At 40.4% G+C, this 25,164-nt stretch overlaps 1 protein-coding gene across 3 annotated transcripts in view; it reads left to right on the top strand.

Annotated features, from left to right (window-relative positions):
• Positions 1-4,051: 4,051 nt before the first annotated feature.
• MOCOS (molybdenum cofactor sulfurase) overlaps positions 4,052-25,164 on the top strand; it is a 252,233-nt gene continuing 231,120 nt past the window's right edge. For 2 of the 3 annotated variants that reach the window (XM_039332021.1, XM_039332031.1), the window contains exon 1: positions 4,052-4,269. In XM_039332021.1, coding sequence (XP_039187955.1) covers positions 4,137-4,269 — 133 coding nt within the window. In that variant the 5' untranslated portion in view covers positions 4,052-4,136. The remainder of the gene's footprint in view (positions 4,270-25,164) is intronic. The other variant, XM_039332014.1, reaches the window with a different exon arrangement.

The following is a 25,164-nucleotide window of genomic DNA, read 5'->3' as shown; positions in this document are numbered from 1 at the left end:
AAAGAAGACACCGAGACTGCAGCACTCCCCGCTGTAGACTCTGATGTATCTTATGTACTTATGTAGCCAGTTGCCCAAAATGTGCGACTGCAAAGAGGTTGCAAGGGAAATCGCCAGGACTATTACAAACAGTGGCAAATCCCTCAGCCCCCTGGAGAGAAATAGCCATGGATTTTATAGTGGAATTGCCAGAAAGCAATGGGAATACTGTTGTCTGGACGGTCACGGACTTGTTTTCCAAACAGGTGCACTTTATCCCTTGCCAAAAGATTCCCACCGCAAAAGCCTTAGCAAAATTTTTCATCCAGCACATTTACAGATTGCATGGGGCACCCCAACACATCATCTCTGACGGGGGGGTGCAATTTACGTTTGCATTTTGGAAGGAATTTTTATCCCTCTTAGGAACCACTCAGGGACTGACATCTAGCCATCATCTACAATCAAATGGGGGGGGGATCTGAAAAAATGAACTCCGTATTTAAGCAATATTTAAGATGTTTTCTTAGTTTCCAGCAGACCAAGTGGGCGGACTTACTCCCTTTTGCAGAAGTTGCCTACAATAATGCAGTCCACTCCAGCACAGGTTACACTCCTTTTCAAATAGCAACCGGTCAAAGTTTCAATCCCATGCCAGAATTAACCCCAAATGAACCAACGATCCCATCACTGAAAGAATGGATGGAAAAACTACAAAACACCTGGCCAATAGTTAGAAAAGCACTAGATGAAGCTAGGCAGGCACACAAAGCACAAGCCGATAAAAAAAGGGTTGAGCCTACACCATTCATTATAGGTGAAATGGTGTACCTATCTACAAAATATCTAAAGTCCCTACAACCATGTAAAAAACTTGGACCAAAATATATAGGGCCTTTTCCAATTAAAAGAATCATAAACCCAGTAACAGTAGAATTAGAATTACCAAAAAATCTCAGGCAAATATACCCAATTTTTCATTGCAGCTTGCTGAAAAGAGAGCATCGGTCAGCTTTATGGCCAAAAATCCTCCCCCCACCACCTCCAATCATGGTGGAGGGCGAACAACACTTCGAAATAAAGGAAATCCTAGACTCTAGGACAGTGGTTCTCAACCTTTTTAATGCAGCGACCCCCAACCGATCGTAAGTTGAGGACTACTCAACCGCTCGTAAGTCGAGGACTACTCAACTAGTGCAGCACCATTTGCAGAATGGGACTTTTGGCGGGCTCAGCAGGGCAGAGACAGCCTGGACAATTCCTATTGGCTTTTGAAAGCCAATAGAATTAGACTCTATTCAAGAGAGTCTATTCTACTGGCTTTCAAAAGCCAATAGAATAAAAGGGAGTAGCACAGCTAAGGAAAAGGGGGAAAAAATGGCGGACTGCGTTGTTTGGCGACCCCCGGGAAATGGTCGTTCGACCCCAAATGGGGTCCCGACCCACAGGTTGAGAACCACTGCTCTAGGAGATATCATGGAGCGACTCAGTACCTAGTTGTCTGGAAACACCTCCCTGCCTCACAAAATGAGTGGGTCCATAAACGTCATGTCAGAGCCCCGAAGCTTTTAAAGAAGTTTCACACAGAATATCCTAACAATCCTGACTAACTTTTATACCTGTTTTGTTTTCTTTCAGGTGGATCTGTCTTATATTTGAGGGGGAAGGATGTCAGAATCCAATTATATTTCATCTCTAGTTATCAACTATAAAAAACCCCATTTCTGCCTTCTTGGGATTCTGTCATATGATGAAGGGAAGGGGGTGAACAAAGGGGCTTTATGGCCCTCACTTCCTTCAGTACACTTCAAAGGAACTGAATGTGGATAACACCAAAAGGCCTAATCATAACAAAGGGAGCTATTACCTTTCATGTAGTTTTCTCTGAAGTCTCCATCCAGCCGGCAGTAAGGAAAAGGGGGTGGGAGTGTAATGCCTGAGACTGTCGCTGGAAGTAGGGGATGATTGGGTGGTGCTACTGGGAAACCCCTTAAAACCTTGAATGGGAGAGCTTGGACCCCAAATCCTGTCTAGAACACCTGCAACCATTTTCTCTTAATAAAGGATGCCTGTTGGAAGAATTATTCCAAGAGTTCTGTCTTCTTAAGATGCAAAGTGAGGTGGGTCCTTACACTGGCATTGCTAACTTAGCTGATAAGATAGCCTTGAGCATTGATACCCAAGATCATCAAAGGAAACATTAACTCTTCCAACCCCAAATATCCTTCCTGAAGAAAGATATTCTTGATAAAGAATTCTTTGAAAAGTTGTCAAGGAAAGAATAAGCAATTATTTTTTCAAAAATTAGTGCTTTCTCAGCTCTGCCAAACTCTGATGCTGTTCAGCTCTGTCAAAATTCAAAAGCTGTTTCATTTAAATCAGGTCTAGCATTCAACTTGAATTTCAGTGCTGAAAAACAGGCTACACAACATCATATCAATGATTAAGCACACTCACGCTCAGGCAAATTACTAAAACAAATTTTATCTTTCACTGCTATCCCATTTGCCTGATAGCTTGTCCAACCTCTCACAGTGGCACCACTGACTCAAAAATTAAGTATTTGACGTCAACCTGATTCTGAGTGAATCTCTCTCTCTGTGCTCTGTGCTCTGCATTTGGTTGTGAAAGTCTATAAACTACAGTTATGTCAGTCACATTTCAAAGTCGAAGGTCAATCTCAAACATTTGTTTATTTACCTTTTATCCTGATTTTATTACTTTATAAGTAACTAAATGCAGCAAATATACATAATACTCCTTCGCCCTCTTTTTCCTCACAACAACTCTGTGATATGGGTTGGGTTGGCAATGATCATCACACAAACCACACAAAATTAGCTGGACTCTTACCTTTGCATTTCTCCTACATATAGCTGTTACTGTTAATTGCCTTGTGAGAGGCAGCCTAAAAGCTTTTCTCAAAATGTTGTATTTTTATTTAATAGAATACAAGTTTGAAGGGAGGTCTTGAAGGTCTGCTAGTCCAAACCTCTGCTTGAGCAGAAGACCCTATGTCATTCTGGACAAATGGCTATCCAATTTCTACTTAAAAACCTCCAGTGATGGAACACCCACAACTTCTGGAGGCAAGCTGTTCCACTGATTAATTTTTCTCACTGTCGGGAAATTTCTCCTTAATTCTAGGTTGGATCTCTCTTTGATAATAAGGTTCCATCAGTTTCTTCTTGACCTGGCCTCAGGTGCTTTGGAGAATAGGTTGACCTCCTCTTCTCTGTGATAGCAAGACTATTATGTCACCCCCAGTCTTTCTCTTTGTTAGAGTAGACATACTCAAGTCCTGCAACTGTTCATATTAGTCTCTAGGCCTCTGTGTTACTCTTCTCTGCACTTTTTTTCAGAGTCTCAACATCTTATTTGTATCATGGTGACCAAAACTGGATGCAGTTTTCCAAATGTGGTCTTACCAGTGCGTTATAAAACATTACTAACACTTCCTGTGATTTTGAAACTACCCCTCTGTTGAAGCACCCTAGAACTACATCGTTTTTTTTCAGCAGCTGCAGCACACTGCTGGCTCATTTAACTGGTTGTCCACTAGGACACTTAGATCCTTCTCATGATAGGGCCAGATGACATCTATTCTATATCTGTGCATTGTATTTTGTTTATAAGTCTTTTGGCAAGAAGCCAAGTTATATCTATACCAGTACAGAGTTGTATGTTGAGAGTTTGAATGTTATAAAGCAGGCATCCCCAACCCTCGGGCCGCAGCCAGTAGTGGGCCATAGCCCATTTAGAACCAAGCCACGCAAGCGGTAGATGAGTGCACGACTGCGCGTGCATCTCCACTTGCGCGAACTGCAGGCACTTTTGCTCACATGCAAAGCTCCATTTGTTTATATTGTATTTTCATTTTTGGAAATTATGTTCTAAAGCAATAGCTTTTTTCCCCCTCTCCCTTTCTCAGATTCCACAGGGATATTCTCTGTTCTGTCCGTAAAGACTGCAATCAGAGATATCTAATTTGCTGAGCTGGCGAGAAAAAGAAATGAACTGTTGCTATCTCCGTGGGAGAAGCCAATGGGAGGAGCCAGGGCCTCCGGCCTCTCCTGTAAGCTGATCTTTAGTTGAGTTGCGTTCTGTCGTAAACATTCATTGCTCCTCTCTTGTTCCGAGAAAGATCTTTAACTGCAATGGCTGAGAATCCGTGGGAAAAACTGTTGTCTTTCCAGTCTTTTCAAAGCAAGCTCCCTTCGGGTGCTACTTATGGTTACGGTGGAGACGATCTGCAAAGATTGTGCCAGAGAGAGTTTCCGAGACTAGGAGGTAACCTGACATGAGGTGGAGGTGGCAGCAGGACGGTTGATGGGAAAAATAATTGGGCAGGGAAGAGGAAACGGAGTATTCTGATTCTGCGGTTGCTGCTGTGTGAGCAGTTACCTTACTAAGTATGACCCCAAGGTTTTGAGGATGGAAATATTATATTTCCATATTTATTTTAAAGAAAAAAACCAAGTGAATGAGAAAGGGTGATCAAACAGTAAATTTCAATCTGCCCTTCTTACGTTTGAGTCTGAAAAGAAAGGAACTGTTAAGTCAAAATAATTTTCATCTCTTGAGCTTTGTTATTCTGGAATAGTAATGTTAGCAACTGATTTGCCTCCTGTCTCTTGCTCCATTTCATGGGTAGTAAGACTGAGCAAATGAAAGAGTATATTTACATCACTGGGTCTAACTTCTGGCAGGACAATCTAAATGGATGCATCCTTGGCAGATGGCTGATCACCTTTTCCTTAAACATTGAGTAGTTAATCTTTGTTATCTTCACTGAAGTATTAGTTTACCATTTTACCTCTCTTTTATTAGGAACTATCTCATTTGCTAATAATACATACTGGATAGCTTGGCTAGAAGAAATCTTTCCTTCTAAGGAGGAAAGATCCACCTGTCATTTTTGGGCCTCATACAGGCCATAGCCCCCGTTTTTATAATCTCTTAGAGACTGTTGAAAAAAGTTTAACTCCCAAATAATAACGTTCCCCACCCAAAATTTTAAATAGGTATGCTGCCTAAGCAAGGTAGGCAGTGTTTTATATTTCAGCTTCCTAATTCTTTGGACAGGTATGTCTGCTAAAATTGATGGGGAAAAGACCCAAACAATTTAGAAGACTCCAGCCCAAGGAGTGTTGCAGAAAGAGAGGAAGTTGGAGTTTAAAAAGAGAGAGAGAAAGAAAGGGGATTTTGACAGGGTCTTGCAGGAAAGGGGAGTTCCCATGTTGTTTTCTAGCATATATTGCAGTACTTTAGTAAAGAGATTACAGATTAGATTTATAATAAAATTGTTCTCCCTCATTCATCAGTTTTACCAGTAACTTTCCAAAAGTTTATCATCAATATCTCCTATCCTTTTGTTATAGCACAAAACTATTAAGTAGGGGGAAAGTCACAATGCAACATTTTGCAGTTCTGACTACGAAACTACCTGCTTGAAGCACAGTAGGAGGTATCCAAGAGAAACTTTGTGATTTGTTGGGAATGCCCCTCCTTTTTCTATCATGTTACAGTGCATGTTTTCCTGACTGCAAATTATTTTGCATTCTGCAAGGCAGGTGTTTAAAGCAGTTTGCCTTTTTTTCATATATTTTGCTGTTTCTTGTTTTCGTGTCTTAATTATGCTTAATTATGCTGCCCAAACTAAGTTCAGCTTTCCTATCATGTACAAATACAGTGAGTTACTTAAATTGGGTATAATGACATATATTTCTTTTTTTTCTTTTGCCATATGTAAAGTTTTGGTATTAGAGAAAAAAGTAAAGGCTATGGTCTGATGTTTGAGGAAGAATCTGAAGTTCTGTTAAGGCACAAATTTCAGAGCCAACAATCGTGTTAGTATTTTAGAAAAATGTATCTGAGGCTGACTCAGTGAATTCTTAAGAGACAGGACTGAGTTCCTTGCTAAGAGTAAGTTGCAAAAATTATTATTGTGAATTGTAGTAAATTGAGAGGTATTAGCAATCCAACTTTGTACCTATTTTATTGGAAAGAAGATGAGCTGTATTATGGTACAATGTTGTAGATGTTATTTGTTAATTGTTAAGAATGAATAATGGAATTATTTTGTGCTAGAGTAAATATAACTCACTATTAAAATGACTAGAGACAGAAGTTTAACTGCTTTTAGATATATGTTGACAGTACTATTGTTCTGAGCCTGATTTGATTCTTCAGAAAATGTTACTTTCAAGATGCTATTGGATGCTACCTGATTCAGTTCTAAGTCTCTTATGTAGTTAGAGTCTTGCTTCTGTTCATTGCTTATGCTAAGCTGTTTTTATTTGTTTTGGTTCAGTACCATGGTATGAAAGTAGTGTCTGCAAAGCAATAGGAGTCACAAAGTAGTTTTATTTTATTTATTAAATTAATTTCATATCTCACCATGGGGCTACTCTGGGCAGCTTATAACAGTAAAATGTAAAATTATAAAGAATGTAAATATAATAATAGTAAAAATAAGGAAACAATAAAAATAAGGAAAAAAACAATAATATGAATTAAAAGATGGTGGGGAGGGAGCAGGATGCATGGGGGGGAAGTGTCTGCCATTAGTCTAATAGCTATCTCCAGTGTTGTATTTCCCCATTCGGTCTCCAGGCCAACTAGCAGTCTAGGTCTTTGGACACTTACGGAAAAGTGTGAGCAAATCTGTGGGGGGGGGGGAGGCTGTTCCAAAGGACTGTGAATAATGGCAGAGAAGATTTTTCTATACTCTGCCAGCTAGAGTTCCTTGATTGATGGGATCCTTAGCAGGCCATTGCTGGCACAAGTGGGAGGGGGGCTGTCCTAGTGGATGAGATGGTTTATCAAGTAACCTGGACCCATGCCATGGAGGGTTCATAACCAACTCTTTGAACTGCACCCAAAAGCAAAGAGGTAGCCAATGCATTTCAAGGACCAGTGATGTAACTTAGGCCATTCTAGGGCCCCCAAAGACTGTTCATATTACTGCACTCTGCAGTAGCTGAAGCTTCCCAATGCATTTCAGGGATAGCTTCACATAGAGCATATTGGTGGTAGCCCAGGCAAGAGATTGTTGTGGTTTGAGTGTGTGTAGGGAATCCTGATCCAGGAAAGGCCGCAGCTGGTATACTAATCAAAGGTTCTCCTAGCCATGCCCGCCAGCTGTACTTTGAGTAGGAGTTGCGAGTCCAGGAGAACACCTAAGCTTCAAACTGGGTCATGGAATCCATCCAGAATTAAAGATGTCAAAGACCTGAATCTTGAAGCTCCATGCACCCAAAGCCATTTGGTTTTGCCAGGATTCTTGATAAGCTAGAAAAATATGGGATTGACAGGATCACTATCAGATAGATTTGTAACTGACTGACAAAACCATACTCAACAAGTAGTCCTTAATGGTACTACATCTACATGGAGGGAAGTAAGCAATGGGGCACCACAAGGTTCTGTTTTAGGCCCAGTACTCTTCAATATTTCATAAATGACTTAGATGAGGGAATAGAAGGGGATCTCATCAAATCTGCAGATGACACCAAGCTGGCAGGAATAGTCAACATCCCCAAAGACAAGCTCAGAATCCAGAAAGATTTTGACATACTTGAACAATGGGCCCTATCCAACAAAATGATATTTAATGTGAGGAAAAGCAAGGTTTTACAGATGGACAGAAAAAACCAAAGGAACAAGTACAGATTAGGTGAAACCTGGCTCAAAAACAGTAACTGTGAGAGGGACCTTGGAGTCCTAGTGGATGATCACTTAAACATGATTCAGAGGTGTGCAGCAGCAGCCAGAAAAGCTAATACAATCCTTGGTTATATAAACACAGGCATAGAAACAAATCACATGAAGTATTAGTACTGCTTTATAAAGCCTTAGTAAGGCCACATCTGGAATACTGCATATAGTATTTATATGGGCTCTATCCTGCCCTTTCATATAACAACACTGTGAGATAGGCCCGGTCTATGTCCCCAGCCTTAATACACCATATTGCCTTCACTGAACACTTTTCACAAGGATCCTCAAACAAATTACTTGGATGGGAGACCACCAGGCAATGCCAGAATTAAATATTTGACAGCGAAGTGAGGCAGGCCGGGCTGTGAGAGTGCCCATGTCCCCAGTCTTAATCCATCATGTTGCCTTCACTGGACACTTTTTACAAACAGACGCTTGCTAGCTGCATGCCCGTCCCGTGCCCCTGCAATCCCTGCCAGCCACATGCATGCAATCCCTGCCGCCGCCACCAACGCCTCCAAGATGCCTCCCAACTGCCCACCAACTGGTAAGGGAGACAGTTACAGAGAAACAAACTGGAGAAGACCTTGAGATGCGCACCAACTGTGCCAGTTACCCAAACATCGTGTCACCTGTGGATTGGCTGGATTTCAAATGGACATTATGACTTTGGTGGGAGGAGGAATATTGCTGGTTTAACTATACCATTTAAGTGGGATTTCCCCCAGATCTCTCCTTGCCTTCCCTACTGTCACTAACCCCTAATAAAAGTTTCCTTTTGAGACAATGCCTGTTTCAAGAGTTCTACTTTCTTGGATGGTTAGCTGAGTGGGTCCTTACATGAAGCCTGTTACCACTATGCATATGCTCAAAGGCACTCTTATCTTCCCACTATGCCCAAACCTAGGAGCAGTCTGCATTTGCATAGAGATGAGAACTCTCATACTTAGGTGATGCATGAGGTGTGCCTCTGGGCATATTCAGAATGGTCCTGGTCTTTGGACAAAGTGAGAAGAGTGCCTCTGGGCATATGCAGAGCGATCCCAGGCTTCAGACAAAGTGGGCATGTTTAAAGAGCTTTCAGACTTTGGACAAAGCTCCCAGGCTTCAGGCATATGCAGAGCACTCCCAGGCTTCAGGCAAACCGGAAAGAGAAGAGTGTCTCTGGACAAGTACAAAATGGTCTCAGGCTTCGAGCGAAGCTGTAAGACAAGAGTGTCTTTGGTCATGTGGAGAGCGCTCCCAGACTTTGGGCAAAGCAGGAAGAGTGCCTCTGCGCATACACCGAGCACTGTCAGGTTTGGGCAAAACATCAAGACTGCCTCTGGACATGTGCAGAGAGTTCTCAGACTTTGGGTAAAGCAGAAAGACAATAGTGCCTCTTTGCAGATGCAGACCGCTCCTAGGCTTTGGGCATAGGGTCAAAGAGAAGAGTGTCTCTGAGCATATGCAGAGTTCTAACAGGCTTTGGGCAAACCGGGAAGAGAAGAATGTGTCTCTATGGATTTCCACTGCCAAAACTACCATGCTGGCATGGTTGTTCTATACAGTTGAAGGTCCAGAAAACCACATAGCTCTGGCCTCTTTTGTGCATATTAGGTGGTGGTAGGATTATTTATTTATTTATTAAGATGGGCTCTATCCTGCCTTTTCATACAATAACATGTGAGATAGGTGATGTGAGAGTACCCACATCCCTAGTCTTAATCCATCATATTGCCTTCACTGGACACTTTGCAAGCACAGAGTACTTGGATAGAAGACCACCATACGATCCCAGAATTTTAGGCTTGATAGAGAAGTCTTCTTGAGTCCTTGGCAGGGCATCATCCACAATTTTCTTTTTCCTAGCACTGTTTGCATTTTCCAGGGCCTATAACCTATAAAGGGTTGATGCTATTTTAATATAGGACAGCATCCAGTGCTTTTCCTTTTAGGGAAAGTGTGAATTTTAGCAGGATTTTCTTTTTCACAGTGTCAGACCTACCCCAGTTGGCCCCTCAGGAAAGTAAGACTCAATGAATCCATTGAGTAGAATCAAAAGAACTTTTACTGAGAGAAATGGATGCAGTAAAGTCAGGAGGAGGCCCCGTACAAAGGAATCTGGAGGTCCCATACAAAGTGTAAAGCAGTTTTGATTTCCCAATCCCAACCCCCCAGACCAATCCACCGGTAGCCAATGTGATGCAAAGAAGATGTTTTGAGAATGCTGAACTGCTAGGCAGATAACAATTCACACTCGGGGCACGACAGCCTTAGAATCTGGTGAAAACCAGCTGGGAAGGAGTCAGTCTTGTCTCTGAAGATTGTCTCCCTCCCTAATTTCCAAGCATATAGTAGAAGTGGAAAAATCCCAAGCATATCATCATCCCCCCTTAGCACAATGGCAGGACACGAGAGTATGATGGTGGACCTGACATGCTGCCCCCCTGACAGTGACATTAGTCCTGCAGAACAAAACACAGACTAGTAGACAAAAGTGTTAAGATGACAGTTTATTTAGATTTATCAAGATATAGGTTATGAAACTGTTTAAGAAGCCTAGCAGCTTGCCAGCCTAAGAATTATAGATCTATATCTCTTTTGAATACAGATTATAAGATTTTTTTCAAAAATATTGGCAAATAGATTAATGCAAGTTTTGAAGCAATTGATTCATAGTGATCAATCTGGATTTATAACTGGAAGATATATGAAATACAATGTAAGACAAATTGTTAACCTAATTGAGTATTTGGATAAGAATAATCAAATTCCTGTGGCTTTGATATTTTTGGATGCTGAAAAAGCTTTTGATCAGTTAAATTGGCAAATTTTATTGAAAGTTGTAGAGAAAATGAATTTTGGGGATAAATTTTTGTATGCTCTTAAGGCTATATACCAACAACAATCAGCACAAATTATAAGTAATGGAGGATTAACAGAAGCATTTAAAATTGAAAAGGGTACTAGACAAGGATGTCCATTATCCCCATTGTTATTTGTTTTAACAATGGAAATTTTATTAATTAAAATTCGTGAATCAACTACAATAAAGGGAATAAAAATAAAACAAAATGATTACAGGTTGAGAGCTTTTGCTGATGATTTGGTTGTGACATTATCTCAACTGACAGATTCAGTAAGGGATTTGATGGAAATTATAACCCAGTATAGGAAAGCTTCAGGTTTTAAGGTTAATAACAATAAGACTAAAATATTACCGAAAAATATGTCTATGAAGGAAAGGATATGTTAGCTAAATCAACAGGTTTTGAAATAGTGAAAAAGGTTAAATATCTGGGAGTATATATTACAGCTTCTAATGTTAAATTATACAAAAATAATTATGAGACATTGTGGGTAAAAGTGCAAAAGGATTTAAATGATTGGAAAAAATTACAATTATCTTTGTTGGGGAGAATTTCAGCGGTTAAAATGAATGTTCTTCCAAAGTTTCTTCTTTTGTTCCAAATGATACCTATTTTGAAAAAAGATGCCAACTTGGAGGAATGGCAGAAGGGTATTAATAAGTTTATTTGGGCAGGGAAAAAACCAAGAGTTAAGTTTAAGATTATACAAGATGCACGGGAAAGAGGAGAATTTAAGGAGTCTAATTTAAAATTGTATTATGATGCAGTGGCTTTAATTCTGATTAACGATTGGCTTAAATTAACAAATAAAAATATACTTCTTCTTGAGGGATGGGATTTATTATATGGATGGCATGCATACTTAATTTATAATAAGAAAGTAGATCAGGTTTTTAAATCTCATATTTTAAGAAATGCTTTATTATGTGTCTGGAAGAAATATTATTATAGGCTAAATTATAACATTCCAATGTGGGGGATTCCCGGACACGTGATAGAGGGGGTATCTAGAGGAGTGAATTTGGATAGTATTTCTTATAAGGAATTACTTAGTTTGGAAGGGAAGGACTGGCAACTAAAATCTCTAGCTGAGTTGAAGCAAGAAAATATTGTACACTCTTGGTTTCAATATATAATCAATTGTTAGTTAGGTGGAGTTTAGATCAAAAGATTTAGAGGATGCGAATTTGATAAAATAGATTAAAGATCAAACTTGAGCTCATATAAAGAGAATGTATAATGTCTTAATAGAATTGGATTCTGAAACAGAACTAGTTAAAGATTGTATGGTAAAATGGGCACAAAATATTCAAGAGCCGATTCTGTTGGACACATGGGAGATAATTTGGGTTAGAAATGTAAAATTTACTCAAACTCAAAGTTTGAGAGAAAATTTTTACAAAATGTTTTATAGGTGGCATTTGGATTCCCAAAAGTTGTCTTGTATATATCCTAACTTGCAGCCCAAATGTTGGAGATGTGGTAGTTTGGATGCAACTTATTTTCATATTTGGTGGACTTGTAGAAATGTAAAAGCTTTTTGGATTAAAATTTGGTGGAACATTCAGAATATTTTTAAAAGAAAGATAAAGTTTACTCCTCAACTATTTTTGTTGGGTATTATAGTAGATGTTGATGCTAAAGAAATTAATTTGATATTGAATTTAATAAGAGCAGCAAGGCTGCTGGTAGGGCAATATTGGAAGAAGGATTATTTGCCTACTATAGAAGAATGGACGCTTAAAGTGTCAAACTTAGCAGAAATGGCTAAGATTTCTGCTTATTTGAAGGATTATTCACAAGAAAGATACATTTTGGTTTGGAGAAAATGGATAGATTATATTCAGAATAAATATGGGACTAAAAAGTTCCATTTATTTTATGAATAAATTTTAGAATATTATTATTGTTGTTATTATTATTATTAATAGTTTAGTATAATGGAAATTTTATGTAAAAGAGAGTTAAAGCGCATTATATTTGTTTATCTATATAGTTGGTTAATGTTAGTTAGGTTATTATTATTATATTTATTACCCTGTATTCAGCTCTGGAAAGTGGGTTAGGGGGTAGGGGGGGTAGGGGGGGTTGGGATATATTTTGTAATTTTTTGTAAAACTTTTCAATAAAAAAAAGCCTAGCAGCTTTAACATGGTACTGGTCAACTCATTCATTTTGGGATTCGGGAAAATCCTTCCAAGCAATCAAATATGGAACCTTTCCCTAATGTCTGTGGGAATCTGAGATATCTTTGACCTCAAAATGCTGTTCCCTCTCTATCATTAAAGACTGAGGTGGTGATATAGCAACTCAGGTCTCAGGAGGGAATGATCTTAGTCTTTAACAAACTGCAGTGGAACACTGGGTGGATTCGTTGAAGGGATTTGGGCAAATCTAATTCTACCATTACTGGGTTAATAATGTGTTTGATGGGGAAGGGATCCACATACTTCGGTTCTAGCCTTTTCGATGGTTGCCGAGATTGTAGATATCATGTAGATAAGTAGACACGATCACCAACATCAAAGTTTTTCAATTCCAAACACTTCTTGTCAGCTTGCTTTTTATATGCTTCCCTGGCAGCATATAATCCCTGCAAGGGATTTCCTCATAACTGGCCAAGTATTCCATAGTTGGGGGACCCATTCTTTTAAGAAAGGCACAGGGAAGTCATTCAAAGGCAGCTTGGGAATAGGAGTAAAATTTTGTCTCCTAGCCACTTTGAAAGGGGTGAACCTTGACCTACTGTATTCTGAATTATTGTATGCCACCTCTGTAAAGAGTAAGAGATCTGTCCAATTATCCTGTTGATAACGTAGTACCTAAGGTACTGTTCCAACACTGAATTCATATATTCACACCCCCAATTAGTTTGGGGGTGGTGAATATATGATCAATCCCAAGAAGGTTTAGAACTTGGAAGTGAATTACATCCCCCTGTCAGAGGTTGTGCGTTGTGGGGCTCTGTGCAATTGGTAGACATACTGCACAAAAATCTTGGCTAGCACACATGCCAGGGGAATTACTTGGCATGGAACAAAATGCACCTGCATTTTGTTATGCAGTTATTATCCATACAACTGTATTTCCTGAGCTTTCTGGGAGTTCTGCTATGAAATCCATGGAGATTTCTCTCCATGGTGCTATTGACTCAGCCAGCGATTGGAGGAGCCCCTGGGTTTTCGCCTGCCGCCACTTAGCAGTGGCACAAATTGGGCAACTTGCCATATAGCTTTCAGTGTCCTTCTTTAAGGACAGTAACCAAAACTACCTTTTAATTGAATGTAAAGTCTTTACAAAACCAAAATGCCCCGCAGTTTTTGAATCTTGGCTTTTACCCAGGACCTTGGCTTTCTGGTACATACAATTTAGCCCTCATCTAAGCTAGACCATCCCATATGGAACATTCATTTTTATGACTTTGAAATCACTTGTCCTCTTATAATGAAGCTTTAAGAACTGCTCTTACATTGTTGTCTATTTGAGGCTTCTGTCTCATTTGCTCTCTGGTTGTTACTGAGGCAGCCAGCTAGCATGATCGGATTAATGCTTTGACCACATCTGATTTGGTACAGTTATACTGAGGCATTTGTGATAGGGCATCAGCCAGAAAACTTTTTCCCCTGGAAGGTAGTGTAAAGTCAAACCGACTGAAGTACTGTGCAACAGCTTCCATTAGGTTTTCAGTGCTTCTAGGTTTTAGGGCCGGTCCACACCTCAAAAGTTACCTTATCCTTCAAGGAAGTGTTCCATACTAAGAGCTCCCAGCATACAGTGTAAGTCTCCCTCTCTTAAAACATCCCTCTCTGTTCAGTCTCTGACAGTTTTCTAGATGTGTAGGCACAGAGTTGTGGATTCCCTTGTTCATTTTGCTACAAGAGTATGGCCCCTACCGCCATATCACTGGTGTCTTGAATGATAAATGGGATGTTTTAGGACAGGTTTGGCTGCAAATAAGTGTGTAAGTTTCTTGAATGCTGCCAGACACTCCATTGTCCATTTTAAAGGTTGACTAAGCTTGGACTTGTCTTCTCCTTTTGTCTTTAAAAGATTAGTGATGGGGAGTACAATCTGGGCAAAAGATGGGATAAATTGGTGGAAGAAATTGGTGAAGCCCAGGGAACTTTGGAATTGCTTTCTGGTGTGTGGTAGAGCCTAATCCAGTACTGCCTATACCTCTTGGGGGTCCATTTCGACTCCTTCGTGCAAGATGCAAGGTACCCTAAATAGTTTATTTTATTCTGATGGAATTCGCACTTAGAAAGTTTGGCATACAACTTAGCAGCTTTTAGTTTCTTGAGCATAGCTCTCACCAATTTCTCATGCTTGGTTTTCCTCTTGCTGTAAATCAATATGTTGTCTAAGTACACCAGCACCTCCTTGTATAGGTGCTTGTGCAGCACCTCAATGATTAGTTGTATGGCTGAAGCATCTTGGAGGCCAAAAGGGAAGATTTTAAACTGGAAACATCCTAATGGACGGTTAAAAACGGTTTTCAATTTATCCCCTCTTTGATCCTCACATGATAATATGCCTCCCATAGATCCAACTTAGCAAAAATCTTGCACCTAGCCGAGTGGGCTAAGATCCTTCATTAGGGGCAAGGGGTAAAGGTTTTACACACACACACACACACACACACACACCATTTAACCCCCTATAGTACACAGATAGGTGAAGCAATTCATCTTTTTTCTCCCAAAACAAAAGAGGGGGTACCTGAGGTCATGCCAGCTGGATAAATCCATGGACTAGATTTTTATCAATAAAAGAACACAATTCATATAGTTCTCTTGGGGTCATCGAGTAGAATTTTGGCTTAAGTAGTTTAGCCCCCAGTAAAATCTCTATAGCACATTCCGTAAGTTGACGAGGGGGAAGCTCATCCAATTCCTTTTCACTGAACACCTCTCTCAAGTCCCAGCATTCTTTTTTTAAAGTTTTTATTGAGTACAAAGAAAAAAAAGGATTAAAAATATTGAACATGGTAAATCGTCTTTGACTGACATCTCAGTCCATATTGTACATTAATTGCATATAATATATCTATATACAAACTATACATTTCTGGTCTCTATCTTAACACCTCTTTATTTGTGACCTCCATTTTTTTCCCTCCATCTATAAAATTTATTCCATAGTTGATAAAATTCTGTTTCTTCCTGATTTTTTAATCTTTTAGTTATCCTATCTAGTTCTGCGCAATACATCATTTTCTTTATTAGTACTTCCTCACTCAGTATTTCCATTGCTTTCCACTTCTGAGCAAATAGTATCCTTGCCGCCGTAACCACGTGAATAATTAAATATGTGTCCTCTTTATTTACATTTTTCTCTAGTATTCCTAATAGTAATGCCTCAGGTTTGTATAGAATGTTTTGCTTAGTCATTTCTATTGCCCATTCCCAGACCATATGCCAATACATCTGTGCTTCTCTACATGTCCACCATACATGAAAAAGGTGCCCTTTTCTTTTTTATATTTCCAACACATAGGTGAATATCCGTTATACATTTTGGCTAATCTGGCCGGAGGGAGATGCCATCTGTAAACCATCTTATACAGGTTTTCTTTATATGATGTCGCCAATGTGATTTTGTTATTTCTCTCCCATACTTGCTGCCATTGATTCATATTTATATTATATCCTAGATCCATTGCCCATGTCACCATTGTTTCTTAACCTGCTCTCATATAGCTTATGTTCCAACAGGTGTTTATAAATATTCTTTATTTGTTTTTTCTCCGGGCCTAGCAGTATTTTATCTAACCCTGTATCTTCTCTGTTAACACCCCATTCTTGCTTATCCTTCATGTATCTTGCTTGTATCTAGAGATAAGACCATCACTCCAGGTCTATTCCTTGTTGTTTTAGCTCTTGTTTTTGTTTTAAATAACCTTCTTCTGTCAAGATGTCTTTATATATAATAGTCTTGTCTTTCCTATACAAATTGGGATATGTGACTGCCTCCAATGGTGATAGCCAAGCCGGAATCTTTGTGTAATATTGACGTTTAACTATATTCCAGCTTTTTATTAATTCTTGCCAAACCTTATGTCTTAAAAAATATTGGTGGTTTCTGCTTTGCCCCATCCATATGTGAGCATGCCAACCTTGCTGGAGGTCATAACCCTCTAAATGTAAACATCTTTTATTTTCTAAGGTTATCCAGTTCTCTAATCCACATCAGGGCCGCTGCTTGGTAATATAGCTCCCAATCTGGGAAACCTAAACTTCCCCTTTCTTTGGCATCCTGTAATGCCTTTAATTTTATTCTTGCCTTCTTACCGGACCACACAAATTCTAAGGTTAATTTATTCAGCTCCTTGAAAAATTTCTTGTCTAATTGAATTGGGATATTCTGAAACAGGAATATCATTTTACGTAAGATGTTCATTTTCACTGCAGCAATTCTCCCAAGTAATGAAAGATGCAAATTTTTCCAGCGGTCTATATCTGCTTTTATATTCTTTACCAATTTGCCATAATTGTCTTCTTTAATTGATGAGCAGTGTGCTGAAATAACTATCCCTAGATATTTTAATTTGGAAACTACTTGTATACCTAATTTTGCCTCAAGGTTTCCTTTTTGTATGTTAGTCATGTTTTTTGTTATAATCTTTGTTTTGTTTCTATTTATTTTCAAACCTGCAACATCTCCATACTCTTCCAATATTTTGAATAGTTTCTGCCCTGATTGTTCTGGGTCTTCTAATATAAATGCTAAATTGTCTGCATAAGCCTGGAGTTTGTATGTTTCTTTCTTAATCTTAAATCCTTTAATCTGCTCTTCTTGTCTTACTACTCAAGCAAGAATCTCTAATGTATATATAAATAACAATGGCGAGAGAGGACATCCTTGTCTTGTACCTTTCTGTATGTTGAATTTATCAGTGGCCTCTCCATTTATTATGATCTGGGCCTTTTGTTCAGAATATATTGCGGTTATCACGTTTAAAATTTTTCCCCCAACATCCATTAATTTTAGTTGTTGGATCATAAATTGCCAATTGACATTGTCAAAAGCCTTCTGTGCATCAAGGAACAGAAGTGCCACTTGATGATCACCATGCGATTCATAAAATTCGAGAATGTCTAAGATTGTTCTTAGATTCCGCTTAGTCTGTCTGTTTGGTAAAAACCCATTTTGATCCAAATGTATGAAATCAATTAGGTACTTTTTGAATCTCTCCGCCATTATTGAGGCAAAAATTTTATAGTCAGAATACAATAATTTTGTATCCATGTTTTTTCCACTTCTTTTGGAATCAATATTATATTGGCCTCTGACCAGGGCTTAGATATTTTAGCATCGGTTAATACAGCGTTGAAAACTTCTAGTAGGTATTGATTGAGTGCACTTTGTTGTTCTTTATATAGTTCCGCTGGTATTCCATCTGGGCCAGTCGCCTTATTGATCTTTTGTTTATTTATAGCCCTGATTATTTCAGCCATTCTTATTTCCTCATTTAACATAGATTTTATTTCCTCCGGAATCTTCGGTATGTCTGCCTTCTCTAAGTATTTTATTATCCTTTCGGCATTTTTTCCCTCATTTCTCTTATATAGTTTTTCATAGTATCTCTGGGCAATTCCCCTTTTTATAGTCTCCTCCCCCTGAATCTCTCCTTTTTCGTCTTCTAACTTAATAATCCGTTGCTTCTCTTTCTGCCTTCTTAGTTTATACGCTAGCCATCTTCCCGGTTTATTCGCGTGTTCAAAATTATTTTGCTTAGCTGCCTGTAATTTCTGTGCTAACTTTTCCGAATCCTCTATACATAGTTTATGTTTAATTAAATCCATTTTGTTTTTCAATCCTTTGTTTTCAGGATCTCTCTGAAATTGTGTTTCGGCCTGTTTGTATTCTTCCATGAGCCTCATCCTATATTATTTTTTCTCTTTGTTTCTCTTGGCCATGTATGAAATTGCTACACCCCTCATGTATGATTTTGCCGTATCCCAAATATTCTGCAAGGATGTATCCTCATTGTCATTCGCTTGAAAGAAAAGGTGCATTTTTTCCTTAAATTCTTTTTCTTTAAGAATCACTCTTTGGAAAGTCCATCTTGGCCTGCTCCTTTGTCCTTTCAAGTGAAAACTTTTTGGATTATGGTCTGCCCAGAGGCTAGGTTCAGTATCAATTTCTTGAATTTCCAACGCTAATTCTTTTGTAAACCATAGCATGTCTATCCTGGTCCATGATCTGTGTCTATTAGAAAAGTATGTGTATTCCCTCTTATCATAATTCCTTTCCCTCCAAATGTCATGTAAGCTAAGATCTGTACACATCTCAAAAAAGGTTTTGGGAAGTGTTTTTTTTTTCTTTTCCTTGCCTCTGTACTTTTATGGTCTTTTGTTTTATCTGCAATCGCATTAAAATCTCCGATTATACAGAAACCATCTCCCTCTATATCACTCAGCTTATTATGAAGGATTTTAAAAAAGGATACTTGAGCTCCATTTGGGGCATATATTGCAACAATTATTATATTTTTTTTTATTCAGCTTAGCCTCAACTATCAAGACCCTTCCCTCTTTGTCATTATAGATTTGTTTCGAAATTATCTTCTGCTTAACATACAGAGCTACTCCTCTTTTTTTTTCATCTAGTGAAACATATAGCCTACCTAATTTAGGTTGTTCTAATCGATATTCTTGATCATTTTTTATGTGAACCTCCTGTAAGGCGATAATGTCCGCATTTAGTTTGATAAGCTTTCTGAAAACTTTCCTATGCTTTACTGGTGCATTCAACCCTCTAATATTTGTAGATCAAATCTTATACTCCTCTCCCATTGTCCTGTTTTTGTCGTGTCTTTGTGCTTCTAGTAATTCTTATTTCCTTCGCCTCTTGAGCTTCTCTCCTGTTGTTCTAGCCTATTTTGACCTCTTCAATATCTCTTCTTTTTTCAACTACAACTCTTTCTTCTCCGAGATCCCTCAGGTCTTCCTCTGAAGCACAGTATTGCCTGTAAAAGTCTTCCGCTTTCTCTACTGTATCCAATCTAAACCTTTTCTCTTGCCAAGTCACAATAAGCCCTCTGGTGTTAACCATCTAAAATTTACATTGCTTTGATGTAACCTGGATGTCAGGAAGAGGTAGTTCTTTCGGAGTTCTCTATCCTTTTTGGTATCTGTTTTAATACAATAATTTGTTTCCCTCCGTATTCTAACTGTTCATCACGTGTTCTATATAATAATTCATCTCTAATTTTCTTTTTTATAAACTTTACATGGACCTCTCTGGGAAGGTTATGTCGTCTCCCATAGTTTGTCTGCACCCTGTATGTCTCGTCAATTCCAGCAATCATCTCTTCTTTGTCAATCTCCAGAGCTCCCGCCAACAAACCCACCATCTTGTCTGGAAGATCTTCTCCTCTTTTTGGAATCTAAGATATTGGGTCACCTTCTCCGCTTCCAGTAACATCACCACTGTCATTAACTCTTTATTAGCCTCAGTTAAGTTTTTGTCCATCTCTTCCACCTTCTTTTCTTCATTATCCAATCTTTGCTCTACTGCCAGCAACTTCTGTTCATTTTTTGTGATTTGCTGCTGAAAAGCTTCAAATCTTCCGTCCATTGCCTGAATCTTCTCTCTCATTTCTCCATTCCTAACTACTTCTAGTTCTGTTTTGATTTCCTCATGGTTCTTCATCATGACTTCTTGGATTGCCTGCATCATTGCCTGCAATTCTTTAAGTGGATTGGAACATTCTCTTTAAAGCATGTCATCTAATGATCTTTGGCTCATAGGGTTGGAACCTTGTGTTACGTTTTTCTTCCCCCCACCAATCTTACCTAAATTTGGATTGCTTGCCATTTTAAATAAACTCTCCCACAATTTACTTTTCTTTCAAAATATCCACTTTCCACTTCCCTCTTTTCGGTCTTCCACTTTCTCCCCCTTTACGTTATTCTCCTTCCAGGTGTTTAAACAACAACAATATCGCTGATATATTCCATCTATGTAACTCTATCAATATAATGCTAATGCAAGTACAAGTTCTAACAGTTCAATCTCAGCTGTTAACTTTAAGCTTTCCCAGCATTTTCCTTTTTTATATAATCCAATAAACCCTTCAATCTCTCTTTAATATCCTTTCTCTTTTCTTCTTTCTTCTGTCTCACACCATACCATTCTATACGTCCATATAGTCACCTACTATCTCCTCAGCAACACTTTCCAAAGTTGTCAGTCTCTATATCGTTCTAATTCCTTCTATCATGTAATCTCTATCTCTTTCTGGAGAGAAGAAAAAAACACTAAAAGAAAGCGATCAGACACCTTTCCACTGGCCAATCCACTCAGCAGACAAAGGCAAAAGCCGGAGGCCTTAAGACAAGGTTCTTAGCTTAAATGAAGGTTAATTCCTGTCCTTTTGTGTGGCTTTTAAAACACCTGGTCTTTAATCAGTGCAGCCTGGCTCCTCCACATCAGGCCCTTCTGGGCGTTCTTCCTGCCATTTTCACTTGCCGCTGTCTTTCCACTCCTTCAGCTTCTCTTTTTCCAAGCTTTTCCTTTCTGCATTCTCTTTTGATGCGTCTACCAAAACCGCTCACAAAGCTTTGGGAAAAGTCAATTTAGTCAAATCCAATTTACTGTCGTTCCACTATTTTCTTGCTTACTCCGTCCAGCTGTCAGCTTCAGCGGCCATTTTTTGCCATCTTCTTCCCGATCCGCTCGGTACCAGGTTTATCTGCTATCCTTCACAAGTTGCCACCAATGGCAGAACAGCAGATCGCCCACACCTTCCTTCTCCAGCATGATGAATGTAGAATCCACCGGTGGGTAATCTCAGCCTTCCTGCTCAGATGAGACTAAGTCAGAACTTTAGCCACACCTCCCTCTGGGTGTGTCTTCCCAGTTATTGACTTAGACTCAGCTCAGTAGGACGCAACTCTTTTGGCTCTTCAGTTAGACTAGGTTAATTTTTTTGATTCATTCACTAATTGGATTTTATTTACATTCAAAAGTCTCTAAATTAATGTGATTTATTCTTTATTGAAATTTGGATTCAAATTGGAAATTTTATTGGAATATTACTCAGACCTTTTAGGCTTCAACAAGCCTAACAGGCTCATGTGGAGCAGGCTACAGGCCAATCTAAAGTGGGGCTTATAGCTCCAATCAAGCTGATTAGCAGGAGCACGGATCAGCAGAACAGCTGGCTTGCAGCGACCAGGAGTTCCTCGGAGCTCAGGCAGACTGGAGGGCTTCCCTTTCAAAATGTTGTCGACGCCACAGGTTCCCTTTGGAAGCAGGCGAATTTGGATCGCAGCGGAGGCTGCGCGACTTAACAGCAAGTATATTTGATGAACGGGGGAAAGAGGACTTTATTTAGATTGAGAGATCCCTTAAAGCTTTTCCCTTCCAGGGGGCCTTGTAGCCTCCTCTTCTCCAGATCTCGGCGTGGTCGCCATTTTTAGGAGGGACTGCACAGGCGCAGCCGCCATTTTGAACGTGTGTTCAGGGCACGGCTGCCATTTTGAACGCATCTTTAGGTGCAGACGCCATTTTGTAGGGACCTTGTGTTCCTCAGAGCACTATTGGGCCTGCTTTATTAGTCGCCTTGGCCTGCTGTGTCAGGCCTTTATGGGGGGAAGTATTTTAACACTGTTTCAGGACAACTTTGTGCATTATCAAGATAATCACATGCAATTACAATCTTATTGTAATTGCATTATTGTTCTAACTACTCATTGAAGTTCAGGTTACATATCTTTCATTACTTGTGTGAATTCAGCGAGGGGGAATTTATTTTAGAATCCACCTGTTCCATTTAGTCTGTGGCGCTGTGCCACAAGGCCTAGACAGGCAGTTCTAGTGAACTGTCTGGCTGTTTGCCATTGTTGTGATTTGGAAGTGGGGGGAAAGAAAAAGGCCAAGAGAAAGCACATATCCACCAAAGAGTCCTCCAAGGCAGCCGAGCGAGAGGCCTCGAGGAGACATCAGGCGGCGGAGAGGGAATTCTCCAAAGCTCAAAGGCTCATGTCCAGTGAAGCTGAAGTGGTTCCCCCGTTCCATTGGACCATTCTCCATTTGAGCCTCCATATGCACCTTCCCATGATGCCCCTAGGGCATGGTCTCCTCAGGGGGAAACTGAACAGGTTGGTCCCCCTCGCTTCTCATCTTCATCTACACAACAGGGTCCTGAAGCCACGTATACCCCAACTTCGGCTGGGGTTAATTCTATGGACCAACAGGATATGTGGTCAGATCAGTTCCAGGCATTCATGCACCATGCATTTACGCAATTTATTTCATCCTCTAGGACAGTGGTTCTCAACCTGTGGGTCGGGACCCCATTTGGGGTTGAACGACCATTTCACGGGGGTCGCCAAACAACGCAGTCCGCCATTTTTCCCCCTTTTCCTTAGCTGTGCTACTCCCTTTTATTCTATTGGCTTTTGAAACTCAATAGAATAGACTCTCTTGAATAGAGTCTAATTCTATTGGCTTTCCAAAGCCAATAGGAATTGTCCAGGCTGTCTCTGCCCTGCTGAGCCCCATTCTGCAAACGGTGCTGCACCAGTTGAGTAGTCCTCGACTTACGACTGGTTGGGGGTTGGGCATTAAAAAGGTTGAGAACCACTGCTCTAGGAGTCAACGACCCTTGCAATGGCCGCTGCCTCCATCCATGCCTCCTTCTCAAACAGGACGTGCTACAGTTCCCGGTTCCGGTATCTCTTCCTCACAATTAGGTGAGGAGGGGTCAGTGGACCTGGAGATAGCCAACATGCCCATGTCAAAGGATAAGGAGGCAGCGCCTGAACAAGCGCCAACTTTGGGTCTTTTTGAACCTTCCCTTTTCAGGTCTCTACTTATGAAGGTCTGTACTATGGCCAACCTCACTTCGGCACAGGAAGACAAACCTTCCACCTCCACTAGCCAGGAGTCTAATCCTTTGTTTGCAGAACAGGTTGTGGAGGAGAAGCAGATTCCTTGTCCGAATGTCTTTTGTACTACGGTGGAGAAACAGTGGTCCTCTCTGGCCACTTTACCTTTTCCCAATAGCACATAAAGGAAACTTTTCAATGTTTCTTCTTCATTTGCTTCCCTTTTAGAAGTGCCTTCTGTGGACACTCCTCTAACTTCTTTATTTTCCACATCTGCAATTCCAGGGGATATGGCTGAGGCTCTGAAGGCGGAGGACAAGAAGTTCGAGTTTTCTCTTTGCCTAGCTCATCAGACCTCGGCATGGGCGATTAAGGCGGCGACTTCATCTTTTTTCGCAAGGGCATCAATCATGTGGCTCCGCGAACTCCAGGCACTCGTCCCCCCTGACCAGGTTCGCACACAACAGACACTGGGGAAGTTAGTGGCAGCGTCAGAATATATGGCAGATGCTTCTCTTCATTCGGCCAGGTACTCTGCTAGATCTATTGCAGCCACAGTTGCCTCTCGTAGACTACTGTGACTGAAACAGTGGCGGACTGACTTAAAGTCTAAGTGGTGTCGATGGCCATGTACAATGGTACACATTTATTCGGTCCAGTCCTCGAACTGCACATAATTGAGGGCAAAGACAAATGTAAGATTCTGGCACACCCCTCCAAAAAGTCGGATAGGCAGCCCCAGCAGGATTTTCGCAGACAGACTTTCCATCCCAGTGGTACCTGGGAGTGGAGGCAGCCCTTTCGGACCAGGCAGTCCTGGGAATGGCCCAGAGGCTTGCGATCCTTTCCTCCCAGGCAGGATCGTCAACAGGACCACCAGAACACTGGAGCCAAGGGCCAATATCAGTCCAAACGCCCCTAACGGGGCTCTGGGGGCCGTCCTTACAGGCGGTCCAAGTGACACCAAGGAGAACTCTCCCATAGGCGGTCGCTTGGTGCTGTTCAGCAACATTTGGGAGGTTACCACCACTGACTCTTGGGTCAGAGAGACCATAAAGCACGGTCTCGCTCTAGAGTTCTTCTCAAATCCTCCAGACCGTTTCACACAGTGTCCTGTATCAAGAAACACAACCAAGGCAGAATTGGTAGCCACAACCATCTCCCATTTGATAGAAATCAGGGCCATAGAACCGATACCCCAGGAACAGAAAGGAGAGGGGTTTTACTCCATTCTGTTCATGGTACTCAAAACCACAAGGGGATGGAGGGCGATACTGGACTTAAAGAGCCTGAATTATTTCTTGACCCACAGGAGGTTCAAAATGCAGACCCTAAAGTCCATTCTGGCCAATATCAGGAAAGGGGATTGCCTCTCCTCCATAGATCTGACAGAAGCATACTTGCACATCTCGATCCTACCGGAACACCGCAGATTCTTTTGGTTTTGTTACCCGCACCGGCATTACCAATACAGGGCTCTTCCCTTTGGTCTCTCTTCAGCTCCAAGGGTCTTCACAAAAATTTTGGCTGTATTGGCGGCCCACCTCAGGATGATCACGGTGCGCGTACAATGCTATCTGGACGATATTCTTGTCCAATCCAGTTCTTTCAGGTCGGCTCAGTCAGACCTGGAAATCACAATCAATACTCTTCAGGATCAAGGTTTTCCATGAATTTCAAGAAGAGTCACACAATTCCTGCAAAGTGCCTCCTTCACCTAGGTGCGATAATAGATTCAAATCTTTGCAAGGTCTATCTTTCACAGGAGCGCC

Source organism: Crotalus tigris, unplaced genomic scaffold (genome assembly GCF_016545835.1).
Source record: "Crotalus tigris isolate CLP2741 ecotype Arizona unplaced genomic scaffold, ASM1654583v1 scf7180000017623.1712378, whole genome shotgun sequence".
NCBI classification, from domain to species: Eukaryota; Metazoa; Chordata; class Lepidosauria; order Squamata; family Viperidae; genus Crotalus; species Crotalus tigris.
This window is presented reverse-complemented; position numbering and strand designations above follow the sequence as displayed.